Raw genomic sequence first — 20,948 nt, 5'->3', positions numbered from 1 at the left:
GCATAAATACATCTTAAAATTTTATTAATGGAATTTTTTTATAAAAAAAAATTAAAAAAGATTCCAAATTCAATTTAAGCACCCCTAAAACTTAATACCTAATGTAGGAATTTTGGGGTGGATAAACCTCAAAATTGATTGAAAAATTGCGAAATGCAAATGCCGTGACACTAAGTCTCACTAACTAAGAATTTGAACCAAAATTTTGGTTTAGAGTGTTGGAAAAATATCATAAAAAGTTGGATATAATAAGGAAAATGAATGAATGGAGGGAGGAAGGTTGAGGGGTCATTTTCTTTGAAAAGAGATTATATGTACGTCACCAACTATATATTTATCGTAGACTACACTTTGCTATTGGACCCAAAATGATTAATTACTATCTTAATATTCCTTTTGCTATAAGGACAAAAGAAGCGAAACAATGTATATTATAAACCTTGATGGTGTGGGTATTTTCTACCTTCAAATTTTGATAGTTTTATAATTTCAACTAATGTCTACATGATTGCATGCTCAATGGGAAGAATTTTATGTATATTTTTTTATTAAAATTTATGTCTAAAAAAATTAAATTTTGGTTGAAATATGAAAGCTGAAAGTTCAAAATTCATAGTGCTTTAAGTTCAAGTTTCATTATGTATAGGTTTTTATTGATTTTATAATATATATATATATATAACAAAAACATTCTATATACTTTATTTTGTAAAAAAATAATTTTTTCTTTCATCTAGCGCCTAAATGATATAAGTTTAAACCTTATTTCTCTTTTTTCTGAATATTGTAATAATAATTTTTTTTTAAAAAAACCAATATTGAAGAGTCTTGTCTTATCCCTTTCAAATATTACTAAGGTTTTGTTTAGTATTGTTTTTGAAAAGTGCTTTTGGGACAAAAGCACTTCTCAAGCCAGAAGCAATGTTAAACAAATAACTTTTAGAGCGAGAATGCTTTTGAACCTAAAAATAAAAGCAGTTTTTTTTAGCTTTTGCGGTTAACAAAAGTGCTTTTAGACTAAATGACAGTTTTAACCTTTATAATATATTTTATATTATATTTATATTTTGTATGTAATTATTTTCCAATTAAATTTTATTTAATATATAGATTCAAATGTTTTATTTTTAATGATATTGGTAATATGTAGATTTTGTGTAGGAAATACGGAAAGGGAAGTGAAAAATCGTGAAAATTAGATTATATTTTGTTCCTTCTATTAAAAATTTTATTTATTTTTTATTATTAATAATTGAATCCGCAGTATATAATTTTACTAAAAGGAATGAATATTGATATGATTTTGAATCCGCATTATATCCTTTTATAAGTCTTAACAAATAATATGTATTACTTAATTTTTTTTTAACATAGCTCTCAAATTCAAATTTTATGATGATAATATTATAAAATTTACAGTTGAAATACAATAATAAAATTAAACTTCGTGTGTTAGTCTGATAATCAATATGTTCATCGTTTAAAGTGTGACTTGAATTTGAATCGTACTAATCACGTTGCTATTAGGACATTAATAAAAATATAATAATAAAATTAGAGTAGAAATATAAGATGTTTTTGTTAATGAAAAGAGTGTTAAAAAATAAACTTCCATTTGTACTTTGGTTTTTCTTCTTAATACTATACTATTAATTACTTGCACGAAAAAAACGGCTAACAACGTGGCACCTAAGCGGGCAAGGAATAATGAGATTCCCTTAGACCTCGTGTTGGATTGCACAGCAGTTGGCGTCATGTACGACGTGTCAATAGCTAATTGGATTGTCTTCTTAGAAATCATCCAGAGATAGATTAGGTGGACCTCACCACTCCACTCTCTTGTTTTATGCGCCGCATAAGCCGTGGGTTATGTCCCGAGCTGATGGATGGATTTATATCTTTAAACTGACGCCTTTTCCACCCAATCATTTTAACTTACGCGGGTTTTTTACCCAAATATATTAAAAAAAATAATTTAAATATCTAAATAGGTTATCAGTTAAATTAATTATTGAAATGATATATTGTTTTTAATCGTGTCTATAAATATATATTTTTTGTTTAAATAAAATATTAATTTTTTATTTTTATTAAAAATATTTAAATATATAGACAGGTAAAAATACGGTCAACGGGTCAAAATAAAGGTAAAAAATCGATTGCGCCTGTCAGATAGGCGCGACTAATCGAGCCTGACAGGTAGGCGCGAATGGTTTCATTTTGAAAATGAATTTAGACAAATGATGTTTAAGCTCATTTAATTTTTTTTAAGTTACTGTTAAGTATTAGTATGTTAATAGTTGCCGTTAACTCATTTAATTTTTTTTATATCAACTTGGATATCAATTTGTCCAGGTTTAATCATAACTGACTCTTTTCATAAATTTATATACTTTAAAATTATTTTTATAAAAAAATGATTGTAGAAATATTGAAGAATATAAATCAATTATTAACATACCAATACTTAACAGCAACTTAAAAAAATTTAAAAATTGATAATAATACATTAATAGTGTCAATTAAAAGCGTTTCCCAAAACTCAAAATTAAAATTTTTATTTTGAGCAATTGGAGTAGAATTTTTGCTGTGTGAAAAATTATGGGATATGGATATTTTTATCTACAATAACAAGTAGGATATGAATCTTCGAATTTCATTTAATGCACTTTTAGGGTTGACTATAAGTATGAATTAAGATATTGACAAATGCTTTTATTAAAATTATTTAAAATTTTAATTAAAAAATTTAACACCCACAAACATCAATGTTAAAAGTTAAATGCATGTACATGAATTTATTTCATACATGAACATATTGTTGGCATAAGTAATTTAAGGGAGAAAAATCTGTTATCAACCTTGATAGATTGTGTAAACATTTTTTCAATCTATATTAGTTATGTGTTTTGTGATTTTTTAGTAATGTATTTTTTAAAAAATAATTTTACAGTTATTTTGTTAGTAATTTATGATTAGGTTATATAAATTGTTTTGTGATTTTTTGATGTAATTTTTATATAATGTAATTTTATTTGATTTTTTATTTATTTAAAAAATTTTATTGATTTATTAAAATGTTGATTAAATTTGTTGTTATATAATTTTATAGGTTGTTTGAAATAAACTACTCAAGTATGTATATTTTTCTATTTTTATTTTTTAAAATTCGTATGTTTTTATGTTTAGATAGTTTATATTAATTTTAATTATATTGTTATTGTAATCTAACATAATTTTTTTTATTGTAGGTAAATTATGAGAAATTATTAGATATTTATCGTGTTTTGCTTCTGAAATTTGAAATAATTTATTGTATTTTTTGAAATAAATTAAATGAATTCTTTTTTTTTAATTGCAGATTTGCAGCAAATGGGTTCTTTGATTAATAATAATAATCACATATCAAGTAATGAATATAGTTGATTAACTATCAACATACAATATCGGATAGGAGAAAAATTAAGCAGCAGTGGGCTCCACCATTCGAGCCTCTGAGTTAGGCACAATTAGTCGCGCCTGTTAGATAGGCTCAACTAGTTGCGCCTATCAAATAGCCGCAACCTATATTTCGTATCCCAGGTTATATATTGATTCGGGAAAAAATTTAATAATATTTTATTAAACGAGAAAAAAATAAAATATTTTAATATAAAAAATTGATTCACGCCTGTCAGATAGGTGCGATTAAAAAAACGTATAATTTAGCTAACAACCTATTGAGGTATTTCATTTTTTTAAAATATATTTGGGTAAAAAACCATAACTTATGCCATTACACCTTTTTTTTGGCTCCGTTCAGCCTAGCCACTTTTCCCTTGTGACTCGGCTTCTTAAGTGATATTTATTTTCTTTAAATTTTTATTAATGATGTCATACCACCTCTGGACAAGTGACATTTCAAGAGAGCATCAGAGAGATCTATGTGGATGGTTCTCTACCTCTCATCTTTTGCATAGTCATTAGTTGTTTAAGCTTTCGAGCGAGTTATTTCTCATGAGCTTCACTCGCTAGTAGCGGCCACTCATTTTTTTTTAATATAAACACTCTTTTTTATGAACAACATCGTATTACCTTAAAAAGAATAAAGAATAAGCCTCACTACGTACTTCTCCCTCACACTCTACGATAACAACCTATTAGTAACAACCTACCATGCCACCACTCCTAGACAAAAAGATCTCATTTATAAATACCCTCCATAAACGCTTGTTAGCCACCTTAAGCGCATACTCTCTACTTTTAATCTCTTTTACCTTCCTCCTCCTCTTGTCTTTCTTTAGCTCTTCGCTTGTTTAGATGAATCAACTTCCTCTACACCACCACCTTCTCCCCCTTGTCTCTTCCCTTGTTGATACCTCTCGTCAACAAGTGAGTATTATGATTTTTTTTAAATCTAGTAATCAAATTAGATTCAAACTAAATATGGGAGTCGGATTAGGTTGACTTATAAATGGAGGCAAAACTCTCTTAATGTTGTTTTTTCACTAAAAGGCATTGAATTCTTTATCACTCAATCCCATAAGTCTTGATGATACACTTTACTCATCCGTTTTTTAATTCTAAACCTAGTTTTGTTTGGGCTAGGGCTGATATTCAAGTAAAACCTTCCAACAATACCAACTTCAGGATCTATACTTGATCCACATACTTGGGGAAGAAGTTTATTTCCATTCCTTCCAACCACTTGTTGATTATATGGTATGATATATTAATCATAGATATGATCATTCGTATATTTATATTGTTTTTATGATTATTATGTTTAAAGTATTATGTATTTATATAAATTGAAATATGTTAATGATTCATATTTTTATATATTTTAACACCTTTTATTTTGATGCTATTTTCATGTTTTCTTTGGACAAAATGCTATGTTTTATATTTTCATATTTTACTAATGTTGTGTAATTCATACTTTTTCATATTTTAATTACTTTTTATTGGTTTGCATGAATGGCTAGCAATTCATCCATGTTCCATATTAACCTCTACAAATGTTGAGTAATCAATTATAAACAAATTCAAGAAAAACACTATATCATCATTTAAGTATATTGATGATTTATTAATGGTGAAAGTTTTTAATTTTTTTTTATAAAAAAAAGTTTATCGATACAAATACAATACAGATAAAGTAGAATATGATCAATACAAAAGTATAATGGATAAAGAATAAAACCGAACAAAACCCATCATGAAAAACACACATGTTAGAATTGAAGACTCACAGATGATGAAACTCGAGTATGAACACTTAAAAATCCAAAATCTCATTAAAGCTTCATTGTTAAAATATATATTTTTTAATATGAAAATAGGAGCCTATTTTTGTACATTGACAATAGAATTTATTAGCTTCAAAAACTTGATTAAAAAAAATTATCCCTGTATAAGAAAGTCTAAAAAACTTTAATAAATTTAATTAAATATTATGCGAAAAATAAGCTTAATAAAAGCTAAGACAGGTTAGTTAAGCAATAAATTAGCTAAAGAAGTTACACATAAAGCCGTAAGGCTCAAGTAAAAGAGAGAAGAGATTAGCCAAATGGGCAGTCGACTTCATAACTTAAACAATCAGAAAAATCACAAGCACAAGGCAGAACCCAGATTCGGAAAATCACATAAGCAACCAAATATATATATATAAAGAACATTAAAGTGGACAACAAAAACATTAATTAATATTGTATTCTACAAAATATTTTGTCAATAACTTGTCTCATGTTTGATTTTACGTTTGGGATTCAATTACTAGATAATCCAACTTGGATGTAAATGAAAATCTAATTTTATAATTACAACTTAATATCAACGGATCAGTGGTAAGATACTTTATACTCTTAACGAAATATGCATGTTCAAATTTCAGAGACAACACTATTGTGAAAGGCATCCACGAACCCTGAACATTGACAATAAAACGGACATGACGAATACTAAAATATATATGATAACTCATAAGTCAAACTTTTATTATTTAAAAATGTTTAATTATGGTATAATATTAAATTTTGAAATTTAATATGTAGTTTAATCTGAAATAATTTAGTTGTTTTATTTTTATAATAGGGATAAATATTAAATTTATACATGAACTTTGATTTGGAGCAATTATACATATGCAACTTAAATTTCGGTGCATATGTGTACATGAAACTATGACTTTGATACATATACATTTACTTTCATATCGGATTAATATAAATATTTGTATATGTTATATATTAATGCAAAACTTTGCTAACTCAATAATGTTATTAGTGATTTGTGAAATTTGAATAAAATCAAAGTTTCATGTATAAAGTTTGATATACAATATATCACTTTATAAAATTAGTAGTTGGTCTAAGCTAATAACACCATAAGCTACTTTTGTTAAAGCAATGACGTGGATTCTTTTTATTCTTATCGATAATACAGACAAGATTAATGTTATTGAAAAATGATTAAATTGGCCGGTCGAATTGGTTGTTATACCATTCCGGATAAAGGGGTTGAATCAACCTCTGAGTGAACCGCTATCTATGGTTGAATCAATTGATCAAATTTTATTTTTTTATTTAATTATTATTGGATTAGAAGTCAAACTAGTTGAACAAGATTAGTAGTCTGGTCATTTAAAACATTGATCAAAATCACATAAAAAGTTTGTTTTGTTTTTCAATTGAATGATCAATTTAATCACAACAACTAATGATATTATCGATTTGAATAGACTAATAATTTAGTGTGAGTTTAGATGAGTTTACTTACGATTAGTATAAAAATAGCAGTGGCGATGAGATTAAATACTATAGCGATACTATAGTTTGAAAAAAAAAAGAGCTAAACATAACACACCGCATCCCACTATCTATCTAAACCCACGCTTAGTAAAATTACGAGAAATAAAATAAATTTTTTTTATTTTTAAAAAGTGGGGACCACATTGGACTCCTTTCAGACGTCATCTGTAGCAACATAAAATAAAATACAATCAATAGAGTAATTACTACGATTTAGATTCGCTCCTATAAATTCCCTTCCTTTTCCTTTCATTGTCCCTCACTGTTTTTCCCAAAAAAAGAAAATTAAAGCTTTCAATCTCTTCATTTTACTACACAATCCAATCATCAGATCTTTAACATGGCTGAAGAAGAATTCCAAGAGTCCGAGGTTATATTCTCCGACAACATCAGCAACATTCACGGCTCTCATGACGACGATGCCGCTGTTATTGATGGCGGCTGCTTCAATTACCGAGGAGGATTTTCCAACAAGTCCGACGAGAACACCACCAAGAGGAAGAAGAATAAGAAGAAGAAGAAGAAGAAGGTGGTGGCTGCTAGTTCGCTTCCCGTCAACATTCCGTGCGGTGTTTTCCATTACGGCGGCCGCGGCGGAGCTTATGATTTCGAGGAAGAAGATGAAGATGATATGGAAGAAGGGGAAATGGTGCCACCGCATGTGATATTAGGAAGGAGAATTGCCGGGAAAATGGCGTTTTCCGTTTGTACTGGAAATGGAAGGACGCTTAAAGGAAGGGATTTGAGTCAAGTTCGGAATTCGATTCTTAGAATGACTGGATTTTTGGAAGCATAACAACACCATAACTCCATTATCTCAAAATCTTTTCTTCTTTTTTCTTTTGATTTTCATTTCAGAATTTCAGAAACGAAATGAAAAAGAAACAAACAAACAAAAACCCGATTGATTTCCTTTGTTAATTGTTGGGGTTTTTCTCTTTTGATTCTTTTTAATCATTCATTGTAACAGAACAGAATGAAGAATTAATTATCCAAACACATAATAGAATTTTCTTCTTTTTTTTTGGATGAATTTTCTAGTTTTCGTGCAATGATTAAATTCTGCAAAATTCCAGTGGCTGCACCGCTCTTTTACAGAAAAGAAAAACAGTGGTTTAATTCCACTTCCAGTCCTTGTATTCTTTGGACTTCGAAATTTAATCTCCACTTTAAGTTTCATTGAATATAGTTAATGGATTTAATATTCAAACTTAATTTTAAAATCAAAGGACTAAATTTCAAATGTTTAAAGAGTACAGGGACTGAATATAGAATTAGACGAACAACGATTGCACTGTTTTGTCTTGAGATGGGACACAATCCCAACAGGAACAGCTGTTTTTTTCTCTTCTTTTCCTTTTAATTATTGAGAGAGAGAAAAAGAAAAACTTAAAGCAGAGATGATAATTTGGGTTCATTGGATTAATGTGAAAATAATAATCATAAAAGGAAAGAAAAAAAAAACTGTTAGTTTCTTTCAATATTTTCACAGTTTTTATCTTTCTCATTACAAAGCAGCTTACTATTTTTGACAAATGTACCGCTTGTTTTTCTTTTGGGTATAATTATGAATTTTACGTTTCTATTTTATAAATAATTTTACATTAGTCCCCCTGTTTCATAAATAAATAATTATGAAATGTTGATTCTCATATTAATAAATTAATGAAAATGTCTAACAATTTTATCCCATTAGACTAATTCTCAATTTTCATTAAATATTAGATTTTTTTTAACAATATCATTATAGGTTCTGATCATATATGCTCTTTTTTATACAATACCTAAAACTACCCACATCCCTTCCCCAACCCATAAATAAAAGGATAATATTCATACCAATTAAATTTAGACTCAATCGACAGATTAAAACTTAAAATATTATAAAATTCACAACTTCTAATTGACAACTTCTAAGTGTACCATTGCTGTTTATTTTATATGGTTTTTATATTTGAGAATTAGGCACATTAACCATAGTCAAACAAACTCCTTTCGGAGATCTCTTAGGATCTCCTATCAAAGTAAAAGAAACAAAAGCAAAGTTCACATATATTTTGGGATCAATCAAGCTTTATATATTTAGGAAAATTGTATCTTTTACCTTTCAAAATATGTATTTCCAATCATGAAAGCGATTTTTTTTTCATAAATTTATTCAAATAATTTGGCGTGACTTGCTTTGTAAAATTATACTATTAAATTTTATAAAATTATAAGTTAGTATATGGTAAAAATATACTTAGCCCCCCAAAATAAAAGAAAATTAATTTAACCCCTTGAAAAATTATAAAGCTATACGCTAATAAAATAGTGAAATTACATTTTAACTCTCATAAAAATATGTAATTTTATTCCGCCGCCTAGAAAATTTCTAACTCCATCCCTTAGTTTGACAAATACCGTACGTTTTCTCAAACATTATACATTATACAAAAATGTTAAGGTATATATATATAATTTAACACATGTTTAAAAAATCACCTCAAGTTATTTGATAGATCCAACCGAAAATTTGACCTTGAAACCGAAAATACATCTTTTGCAAAGTAAAGAGACTATAAATTATTAACTTATAACAGAAGGATTAAATCCGTAAAAATGCATAGTATAGGGACTTCATATAGAGTTTGACAATTTATACATAGATGGACAAATTTATTGCATTCATAAGGAATAAAGATGAAAGATGGGCTTACATTTTTGCTGTAAAGCTGAAATTTTCTGTTAAAGGTTCAATTTTCCTAGGGTTTTGATGATATGAGATATGAAATTCAGTACTACTTTTTCCCACATTCATGCACATACACCACAAAATGGGGGTTATTCATTATAAAAAAAAGGCATGAAAATATCAAGAAAAGCATAAATTTGTTCCTTTTTCTTTATATAAATTATATGAACCCTATAATTACATGTTAATTAATATCACATTCATTTACCTAATTCCATGCTCTTCTTTTTTTAATTACTGTTCATGCACATGTTAATCTTGTCTAATTACTTCTAAATTAATTGCATAGTATGAACCCTTTTTATTAATCAATTTAAAACTTTTGAAAAATATGAAATGATAAAAAAATATTTTAATGGATAAAAATCCTAGATTAGAGGCTTTTTTGAAGTATTAATTAATCTTGGATTTTTGAGTTTTGATCACTTTTTGAGATGTGTTCAGTTTTTGACACAGAGTTGTGGGGCATTTTGAATGATTTGGCCCTTTTATAAGACCGAGATTTTAATAGGATTTTTTTTCAAATTGATAGTCTTGAAATAGTTCATGCTAATTCAAACTCAGGACTGGTTAGGCGGATTCAACAACGGCTATGAAATATCGAGCATTGTGTGGTTAGACATATTCTAAGGGATGCCAATCTAGTCGTAGATCAGATTGTCAAAATGGTATCTATTGATTTGGAAGGAGTTAATGTTGACATGCTCCTACAAATCTATTAAAAACTATTGAAAATAATAAAGCTAGTAGTGCTTTTGATTTTGTTAGTGTAATTTAACCTTTTAAGTTTTGTTTTTATCAAAAAAAATTACATTTTATCATATCATAATTTGATTTAAAATATATGATTAATAAATGAAAAAAATAAAAAATAAATATAATTGTGTTCTAATTATATGGTGTTTAATATTATAGGATTTACCAAAACATCATTATTAAGTTAGATACTGCAGCAGCATTTTATTTTTATTTTTTATTTTTGCTTTTTGGTTGAAAATCTGGATGAGAACCACGTGCTCACGATTTGTGGATAAAAAAATAATTAATTTATTACCTTATGCGTTTGATTAAAAATAATATAAAAATTAATTGGATTGGGACGAAATCGACAACGAAGCCACGTGCGAGTCCATCAAGCCCTTGATTTGTGTTTTATTATATTTTAATAAAATGAAACCTTAATTATAGATTTAATTATTTATCTCAATATATATAATTATAAATTATTGATTCTTTTTTGGTGTAGATATTACTTTCTTATAAAAAAACACGTTAGGAATTGAAAATATTAGTTGATTGAGTCATTAGCTCGATTGGTATGAATATTATTATATTGAGTGTGTTGAACTGTATTATCCTTTTTTTATAGGACTACTCATAACTATTTTTCTACCTATAAATAGAAAGACAATACGTTTTAGTGTAACAGATACGAATTGAGTTAAGACTAATCATAAATGGTTTTAAATAGTTGAGCTAAAAATGCGTGGTTGTTGGGATGCAAAATGGATTATTTTGCACTTTGCAAAGAAAGTTAAATATTTAAATCTAATTTGTCAAATCAAGTAGGTGAGAACTGAGTTTGTCGGTATTTTCATAAAAAGAATTATTGGTATAATTGTTGAAAAGGGTTTTCTAAACCATTCCTTTTTGCAATTACTTAAGAAAATTATAATTTAATTACGTTTTCTCAATTTGACTTTTGGATAACTTAGACATAAATCTATTTAAATCATATTGATTTTATGGTAATAAAAAATCTGATGTCAGGCAAACAAAATTAAAGTATGCAAATCAGCATTCATTGAAAAATAAAACAGTATTTATCTTTTTATATTAAAATGATTTTGGCTTATAATTCAATTTCGAGTTGTATTTTGTAATACTTAATTTTAAACATAATTATTCGATGTGTATTATTTATATTTTGTAATTGTGATTATATTTATATCTATATTTAAATTTAAATTTATGATACTAATTTAATTTGAAATAAATAAAAATAAACCAAAATTTTAACAAATATTCTTTTAGAAGTATACATATATCAAGGGCTCTACCCTCTTTAAAATGATTTTTTTATTTAAACCTTTAAAGAAATTTTAAATTTAAAATTAGTAAAGGTAAAATTGTATTTTACCCCCCTAAAATATAAAATTTTGATTTAATCCTTTAAAAATTATAAAGATATAGGCTATTAAAATGATGAAATTATATTTTTACCATCATAAAAATTACAATTTAATTTTGGTCCCTAAAAATATTTTTTGATTTCATCCCTAATATTTATATTTTAAATTTTTATATAATATTTAAAAAAATTAACCATTTATTAGAAAACCACGATCCCTCTCATAAACTACCAAACATTTAAAACATTTTTTTTTTATTTTGGGTGAAAGTATAATTTTATTATTTTATTAACTTAAATTTTTAAAATTTTGGTCTACTTTATGAATTATAAAAATTAAGAAATTAATTCAATTAGGTAACATTTTTAAATTTTACCATTAAATTATTAATCTAAGAATTAACAATTCCATCAACTTATATATACAAAATCAAGAAATTAACAATTGTAAAAATTAATCGTTTAAACTACGTGTTTTTCAAGCGCAGAGTTAACTTCTCGATTTTCATAAAGTTGTAACATATTAAAGTAGATAGATTAAGCTCTCGATTTTTGTAAAATAAAGGGATGGGTTTTATAATCAATTTCTTTTGGGTTCACCTTTAGTATATTCTAGTTTTAGAAAAGGAAAAAGAAAAGGGACAAATATAGCATTTTTATGGATTCCCATTTGACCTATCTTGAAGAAAAAGTGTAAAGAAAAAGGGACAAACCCCATATTCAAACAACTTCCAGTTTCCAGAAAACAAAAGAACTCTACAAAAGCTTAGCTACCACAAGATGCTTTTTCAATTCCACAAGGATAAACCTTCGATATGTAAGCAGCTAATTAAGACCTACATGTAATTATATTCCAAGAAGTAGTTTTCAGGAAAACATAGCTATCATATACTCCAAAAGAAGAATGAAAAAAGAGATACCCTTAATGATTTTGTATGGTCATCAGCTGAGTTAAGTTAAAAAGATAGAAGAGAAAGAGGAAATGTTTAACATTAAAAACAGATAGAGAGAGAGAGAGAGAGATACGTGTTGCAAAGCATTTCTTGTTATTTGGGTTACTCAATATTATTGGATTGCACTATGAGGAACCCTTTGCTTGTTTTTTTTGTTTTCTTTTAAATATACTTTAACGTGAAGGTTTTGATTAGGACTTTTTCTTTTGTACCATTATAATTGCGTCCATTTCCTTCATCGACTAAAAACATAACAACGGTGGAAAATGGAGTTTTTAGATGGACTTTGATGATGCTACCATCCTTATCCCTTTGGTTTGCCAAAATGGGTTATTTAATACGAGGATTTGAATCTTAAAATTATTAAATTTTAGAATTTTTGAGTAATTTTATCTTGTATATTATTAATGGGAATATTCGGGTATTTATACATATTATTACTATTCGCGACATGATTTCATTGTTTATAACTTGACCCCCACTATTCCTAGAACTGACATTCTGAGCGAACTTTAGGCATGCTGGACACGTGTTTCACTCTGGGTTGCCTGCCAGACCCCGCGATCTCCCTTCTACGAGCTCCTTGAGTATATGCGAATTGAGACGGCGGTCTTCTCTTGGTTCGCGGGACTTATTCGGGTTGCGCGTAGGTGACCCGGATCATACCTAGAATTCAAGCTAGTAATCGCTAATTTATAACAAGAATGAATCTCAATCGAAAACTTTTTAATATTTGGCCTTTTTCTGATGATTTGTAAAGGTAATAAGTGACTGATCAGCTAAGGTTTCTAATTCTTGAGGGAAACCATTTGCGTACCTAGACATGCATGCAAAATACTTTTGAACTGTTTTTTTTAAAATGTTATAATGGTGGGTATGTATGAAATTTAAAATTGGATTTCAGTTTAACTGTTTGTAATTACTTATTAATTATTTTTTTAAGGATGTCAAAATGTAATTGGGGTTGATGCAAATTTGAGAGTCATCGGATGCTTCAATTGCCTTTAATTTAGTAGGATCTACTATAATCATGGTTATTCAAATTTGTGATGAGGATGACTTAAATGGATACAAATTATTTCAAAGGTTAAAATATGTTATAGGTTTTTTTGTATTATTTATAATTTTGAAATTCAGCCTGTGTATTTTAATTTCTAAAAATTTAGTTTTACTTTCAAATTTTAAAATTTAGATTCAATGGTTAATAATTTTAACAATATTAATAATTGGATTTGAATTTTGAAATTTAAAAAGTAGAGCGACTAAATTCCTAAAAATAAAAGTACACAAACTAAATTCCAAATTTACAAAGAGTATAAAGACTTATAGCATATTTTACCATATTACAAATAATTAGAAATTTTAATTAGGGGTTGGACTGGTATTGGATCATTTCGAAATAAAAAAATTTCGAACCATTTCTGGTTAAAGGCAATTTGGGTTCGAATTATAATAATTTGTTAATTAAGTTTTTTTTAGCCTACAATTAAAATGATTTCAAGTTACTTGTATAGATAATTTTAAATTCAAATCATTTCGAGATAAAATATTTTTTAATTTAGATAATATTTTTACATTTAAATCAAATCATTTAAGTCAAATTTATGGATAATGAAAAGTAGGAAATTAGGAATCAATCACTTTACCGACAATGTTTTTTCTCTTAAAGAAGGGAGCTACAAACTTAGCTATCAAATTTCAGAACACAAGATCTTCTCTTAGTAATCCCCATGGTGTCGCTTATTAGAATAGTCCATATATGCCTCTAGGAGTCTCAAAATACTTTATACCCAGATCCACACTCGTCGCAATGAAACCTGCCATCGAGTTTGCTTCTAGGTCAGCATGTTTAATTCGAACTTCCCACTGCCAACTCTTAATTTTCTGCAATACGTAATACAACGTAGATCTAAGAGGCTGCTAGCTTGAATTGCTGGTTAATATTCTATGGGCAAAGTGCCGAAGTTTTCCCAGTGAATGTCATTATCGTGGTGCAACAGCTACCCTGCCTACTTCATAACAACCTATTAACATGTTCTCAATTATAACACGCTACCAAATAGCCACCGATTGAATAGAACAGAACCACCAAAACTGGAAGTTCACGTCTGGCTCTACAGCCCCTTTGCACTAGTCACCAACATATGAAAAATGTACTGTTATCATATTTGCCAAGAATGCAGTTTTAATGAAAAATAACAACTACAAAACCAATGTTGTTGGCAATTTCTTCAGTCAGTAGCTCTATATAAATGAAAATGGCGGGGTGGGGGAGGGGGGGGGAGAATGGTACAAATTAACATCTTTTTATCTTGAAAACTCGATAATCTGCTGGCTGTAATTCGTTTAAAGTCCTCGGCAGTCCAAAATCATGAGTACCCTGAAAGGGTGAAACCCTTGATCTTTAAATACGAAAGACATTGTAAGGGAAAGAGCTATAAGTAAACAGGCATGAAGGTGAAGAATGTCACTTACAATTTCTACGGATGAACGGTCTTTTAACTATTGTTGGGAAAACAAAGATTTGACCGCTTAGCCATTGCAAAGTTTGGTACTTCTGCTAAAAATATGACCAAAACTCAAAATCTAGGCGAAGCTAATTTGGCCTTCTTGTTTTTTGGAACATAAGCAAACTGGCTAAAATCCACAGCAGCAGATGACCTAACAATAGATAAAACCAAGTTTTAACTTATGAATGCTAGGAATATAACCTTTAAAAGTGTAACTCTCTGTAGGAAAAAGATTTAACTCCGTTTACCTGTTGTTACATGTGTTCCGAGCATCTTTCAAAGGGGCTCGAAGACCACTAGCACGAGAACCGGGTGATGAAAATCTAAATGATGATATTACTGAAACAAATCTTTCCATGGATTTCTCTGCTACGTCAGAATAATGGCCTAAATGTGAAATGTTGGATCCAAATTTTGCCTCTCCAGTTTTTGTCTCCACAAATGTTTCAAGATTAGGACCACAATCACCTAGAAATGGAAATAAAAAAACAGGTAAAAACTCTTCACTTTTGTGCCAAAGTTGGACCATGACAACCATATAAATTTATAACTAAGCAAGAGCAGTTTATATTCAGTGAAAGCAAGCAATGTAATCAAGCAATATAAATCTGTAGTTTCGACTTTAGCACACTGGCATAAATAAATAAGGCTCCTAAGCAAACAGAATGAGAAAATGATACAAAAATTAGAACTAAAATTACACGCCTGATGGGAAAGGGAGGAAAGAAAGAATAGTAATAGAAAAATGAGTATCAATTCCGACAAAATATAAGCAGCAAGGCTGTTGATTAATTGATTTGAAATGAAAATTGATGTTTTATTAGTCGGATTCACCGTGACCAAAAAAGAAACCTCTATATCAACTACCAAACCAAATTTGAAATGTATAGTTCATTAAGAGCCTTTATGATTAATACTTACCGTTACCATCACAGGATGCATTAGTGTAGATTTGCTTGGGATTCACATTTTCCTGAAAAAGAAAATTAACTTAATCAAGAAATACAAGAAAAAGTAGAATGAATTATGAAACCCGAAAAAATAAAGTGAAAACACTGACTGTTTCAACATATTCAAAGGAGGTCTTCCTTTTTGAAGCCATTCCCTTAAAATAGGTATTCCCATAACCATCAAGATTGCCAGTCTCAGGAAACTGATTGGTAATACCACCCTTGCAACAATTTTTTCCTTGTTTATCTTCCTGATCATTTATGTCGACTTGCTTCTTCTGAAAGTAACGACTTGTTACAATGCTCTTTCTGCTATCTGTTATTGTTTTGCTTTTAGCTGCATCTGGGACAGTATTATTATCATGCTCTTTGTCTGAAGCTGTAGGAGGTCTGATCGTTGGCCGGTCAGATTCTAGTGGCAACACATGGTCAGGGCTTCTCATTGTATCCACCTTGGCTTCTATATCTATGAATGCACAAAGTAAGCATTAACGCATGGTAAAATTATAAATTTATCAGGCATGTATGCTTACCAGGATTTGGAGATTCTGAATACTCAGGAAGCTTGGTAATGAAACCATTTTCTTCCTGCAGAAATTGAGGCATAAAGCATAAAAAAATTTACAACTATTAAGTAAACTAAATGTAACTCTCACTTGCATCACTCACAATGCTGTTAGTATTCTTGAAGTCAGGAGAGGCTGACAATAGGGTATCAATTTGGCAAGAACCATCTTCCACAGTAATGTCTTTGTCAGACTCAGGACTGATAGAAGAATTAGCAACCGGACTTGAATGCTTAGGTGATACTCGAGGGGCCTTGAAGTTTCTTCTTGCTTCAACAGATGCAAAGCCTTCATTTGTTAAGGAACAAACAATATACAAATAAAGACAGAAGAATCACCCCGATGAAATATATGGTGAGAAGGGCAATTAGATATAACTATTAACAATGACTTTATGTAAATATTTGGCTAGGACAGTTTCATACATTTATAACAATAATTTAACTCCGCATTTTCCGAAAGTCTATATAGACCGTGCCATATTTTGGAAGAATTGAATAGGATCTCTTAGAACATGAAAAGTTATCAGACACATAGTACAGAGGACACCGGAAAATGCCTAATTTGCCAGAAAGAATAGACACATAGGAAGGTCATATAAGCAGCGTGTAACACGGAGAATATAAACTGTCTAATTTTCATAAGAGATTATTAAAATGCCAGAGGAAGAAATCTCTTCCATGGGAAGATGTCCCCGTTCCCTTAGTGGTAAAACAACTAGACTGCTTAATGTTAACTGAATAATGCTCACTCAGAGTCAATAATGTATTTTTACCGTAAATATGATATAAATCAAAGCTAAGAGAAAGTAACATCAAGGATACAGAAATAGTTGGTCAGGAGGTTCTTTTGCACAGGCAAATCTAGCCTTTTTCTTTCACTCTCGGGCTTAAAACTTTTCAGCTGTAAATTTCTATCAAGTGCCAGCTGAGAACCATCACTGACAGCCTGTTAAAGAAGAACAAGGATACATGAATAAACTCTAATTAGTGGAAATGATGAAAGAAACAATATAGAATTCAGAAAGTAGATAGAACAATTACCTGAAATGGCATTTGAGTAAATGGATCAAGATCACCTCTTGCTATGCCTTGAGCTATTTGTTGGGGTATCGGCGTATTCCAAATTAAGGTTTATCAAACATTTCTAAATAAAAGGAGTAATAAAAAAAGTTTTAACTGATAGGATGGTTTCTTAAGGATATGGGCCTAAAAAGTCCAAATCATCACCAATGTTGTCGGATATGTCAGATAAATGCACGATATCTTCTGTGATCGGATCATAGACTCGTTGGCACTGAAATGTTAATATTGCTTTCTTGAATGATTCTTCATACAAAGGAGGAACTGAAACAGTGCTGTACCTCAGGTGCTTAATCACCTAACAGAGACAAGAAGAATTAGTATAATCAAAGAGAAGATATGCAGGAAATGCTTGAAAATATTAGAAGACTTTACCATCACTTTCTCTTGTTAAAGATATTCAATGTATTGAGAGCATTCATGATGGTACTCACCTTGTCATAACTTTTGAATTTTTTCATTAGTGCATGGGCCCTTCTGAGCCCCATTCCTGGCAGTGACTGCAAATAGTCACAACCACTTAGAATACACATCTCAAGCAGCATCTGTTTAGTGAATCCAGCAAAGCTTAGCTCCTTGTTTTGCTGTAGCATGGAAGACTTGAACTCAACACCTTGCCCAAACTTATCCATTTTAAAGATAACCTGCATTAGATAAAGAATCATATCACTTCAAAATCTTAAAGATTAATACAATAAATAAAATAAAATAAATCCTTGTCAACATTGGAGAAATTGTAGTATGAAGCTGAAAAAAAACCAATAGCTACGCAACTCACTCTAGGACAGCCAAAGGGTATAAGATCAGAATCCTCGGTGATAACTGCATCAACCTGTTTGCTAATGGCCAAGAAAGTCATTTGTGCATCTGCCTCATAAGGTGCCACAACATAACAAACATTCTCCCGCTTCAAGACCTTCCACAGACAACCATGTTGACAAAGAAACAACAGTATAACATAAAGGACTGTTTAAGATTGATTCCTTCCAGAAAATCTAACAGGACCTCTTTCATAATTTGTTACTTACCATGATTAGTTCATGTGCAATTGAAGGTGAAATGTCAACAGCTTTTTGGTAGCACTCATAAGCAGCAGCAGAATTCCCACATGACTCATGTTCAACTGCTCGTGCAAGATTTTCCTTCCTTGCCCTGCATTTATGAGGCATGGAACATTTCTTTAGACCATACTAAAAGATCAATAATTCAAAAGAACCAATAATGGAGTCAATGTACATCATACCCCCTAGCATCTAAACAATAGAGACTAGAGAGGGAAATCACAATAAAGCTCCAAAAAGAGCCAGGTTGAGTTTGTAGTACATTCTGAATTAGACACTTTTAGCAGTTTAGTTGCATGAATAGGAAGCATTCATTTACTGTGAACATCACAGTGCACCTCAGAGAAGATAACTTTTTCATACGAATCACTTTGAATGAAGAAAGAACATAACTTATCTCACAGAGGTCTCAAGAAATACCTATTTAAACTTCTGATTTCAGGCTTATTATACAACCATGGTCAATGTCACTGAAAATTTTGACTGTGTGAAAGCAAGAACTATTCACAAGAACAACTTATTTCTAGTAACAATACCTATCTAAAATTCACTATCAACCTTAAAATGCAACCATGGATCAATCTGACCCAAAGTTTCGACCATGAAAGCAAGAATGATCGTAAGAACAACTTTAACAGGTCCTGAGAAGTGAAGCAGAGCTACACACAAACTAAAGCATATAAAATGCAAGTTAAATACATAACTTGATAGTTGACACCTAAAGTGGATAGGCAGCTGACATAAAAGAACAATGCCATATAATTAGGACTATAACTTCTTAAATAGCTTATCAATTTGCTAGCTGGATACCAAAGCAAGACTAGTTCATATATTTGGTATAACCTAAATCAGGTTTAGCATTTCAGAAAAAAAAAAGAAAGAAAGAAAGATATCAAACATACCTTGCACGCTTGTTCTCTTGCTCAATCTTCATTGGAAGAAGACCTCCATCAAAGACAAGAACTGGTTTAACACCATGATGTCGCAGCAAATTTACCCTATGCATACAGTACTCAATGTGCCTAGAGTATCAGAGAACAATGCACACACATTAGAACGGATATAATCAGAGAAAAAACAGTTCTTTCATCTGCCTGTTCCTTGGTCATTTGTCACCAAACAAGGTGAACTAAGCTGTGCTTCTTCTTTTTACAATTAATAAACTGAATTCACTTATTATATCCATTGATTGTTGGAACAACACAAAATATTTTACAAACGATAAAATGCAGAAAACCCATTTCTGTTTTACTTTAAACTTCCCTGAATTAAAGAAATGCAAACTGAAATCAGAAACCAAAATATCACTCCCAAATCCAACCTTTTCAACATCAGAATTAAATAAAGAAAAGAAAAGAGGCATACTTTTGAATATTCTAAAAGGAAAACACATCACCCAAATTACCCAGATTGATACAATCTCCATACTTTTCACCTGCCTGAGGCAACCTAATGAAAAAAAAAGCATCATTCAACTAATACCCATTAACCCATTTCATCCAAAACTTTAAAATCCCCAACGAGCAACCTATGAATTGATAGTCAGTGGCTGTGCATTTATAGGTGATAAAAAGAAAAGAAAGCTGGAAAGTAAGAGAGGAACCTGGAGGTGGGTAATCCTTTACAGAGCTGAGTGCTGCAAGACAAGGCTCCTTTGTGGAGCCAAGAATAGGTGTCAATAGCTACGCTACAGCCTTCAAGCTCCTTGATATGGATTGGTACCATAATCGATTTCAATAGAGGCAAAAACCCTTGTATTCCCATCCCTGTTATTCTTTTCACAATAGAGAGTGAAAGACTGGCGCCTTAATCTTGCGCTGTTAACATCATATTTACAGAGAAATAAAGAGAATTTGTTTGAGATACCAAAGAAGAAGAACCCAATAATGTCCCAAATTTTGGGCGGGAAAAAATGGTGGGATGGTTTGATGGGTCCCATGATCAAATGTGGGAATTTTTACAAAGCTCTTCATGGCCGAGCTACCGGTCCCTCTTGATATCGGAAGGAATTTGGATAAAAATGTAATGTCTAAATTTAAAATTTAATGTTCAAGCCCGTCCGACTGACTTAATTATTTTTAAGTTTATAATATTTTATATTAGTTATTTTAATATATTATGTAATTTAGAATATGTTAAAAATATAAATTTATATTAAATATATAATATA

At 29.8% G+C, this 20,948-nt stretch overlaps 2 protein-coding genes across 3 annotated transcripts; one reads left to right on the top strand and one right to left on the bottom strand.

Annotated features, from left to right (window-relative positions):
- Window positions 1-7,002: 7,002 nt before the first annotated feature.
- On the top strand, window positions 7,003-7,790 carry LOC107924882 (uncharacterized). The gene has a single exon (XM_016855455.2). It carries the CDS (start codon window positions 7,132-7,134, stop codon window positions 7,585-7,587), a length of 456 nt encoding a protein of 151 aa, XP_016710944.2. The 5' UTR covers window positions 7,003-7,131; the 3' UTR covers window positions 7,588-7,790.
- Window positions 7,791-14,752: 6,962 nt separating this feature from the next.
- LOC121222308 (exonuclease 1) lies at window positions 14,753-20,705 on the bottom strand. Of its 2 annotated transcripts, none has more exons than XM_041102799.1 (15): window positions 20,382-20,705; window positions 19,681-19,800; window positions 18,746-18,869; window positions 18,496-18,633; window positions 18,152-18,361; window positions 17,840-18,015; window positions 17,679-17,751; window positions 17,460-17,583; window positions 16,739-16,923; window positions 16,603-16,657; window positions 16,180-16,529; window positions 16,041-16,092; window positions 15,368-15,587; window positions 15,085-15,270; window positions 14,753-14,989 (listed from the first exon to the last, which is right to left on the bottom strand). In XM_041102799.1, the coding sequence occupies exons 1-14, from the start codon at window positions 20,540-20,542 to the stop codon at window positions 15,189-15,191; spliced, it is 2,070 nt and encodes a 689-aa protein (XP_040958733.1). In that variant the 5' UTR covers window positions 20,543-20,705; the 3' UTR covers window positions 14,753-14,989; window positions 15,085-15,188. The 2 variants fall into 2 exon arrangements, with proteins under 2 accessions (XP_040958733.1, XP_040958732.1); XM_041102798.1 differs by having other exon boundaries at window positions 16,180-16,535; window positions 20,382-20,703.
- Window positions 20,706-20,948: the final 243 nt, after the last annotated feature.

Source organism: Gossypium hirsutum, chromosome D10 (assembly GCF_007990345.1).
Source record: "Gossypium hirsutum isolate 1008001.06 chromosome D10, Gossypium_hirsutum_v2.1, whole genome shotgun sequence".
Lineage (NCBI taxonomy): Eukaryota > Viridiplantae > Streptophyta > Magnoliopsida > Malvales > Malvaceae > Gossypium > Gossypium hirsutum.
This window is presented reverse-complemented; position numbering and strand designations above follow the sequence as displayed.

What these genes read in the sequence shown, in the direction of transcription:
- LOC121222308 (XM_041102798.1), bottom strand. Translation starts at nt 20,542, where the DNA reads ATGGGAATACAAGGGTTTTTGCCTCTATTGAAATCGATTATGGTACCA. An exon ending in GATTTGGACTTTTTAGGCCC is followed by an intron (nt 17,752 to 17,839) that starts ATATCCTTAAGA and finishes AATTTGGAATAC; the next exon opens with GCCGATACCCCAACAAATAG. An exon ending in TTCAGAATCTCCAAATCCTG is followed by an intron (nt 16,536 to 16,602) that starts GTAAGCATACAT and finishes GTGCATTCATAG; the next exon opens with ATATAGAAGCCAAGGTGGAT.
- LOC107924882 (XM_016855455.2), top strand. Translation starts at nt 7,132, where the DNA reads ATGGCTGAAGAAGAATTCCAAGAGTCCGAGGTTATATTCTCCGACAAC.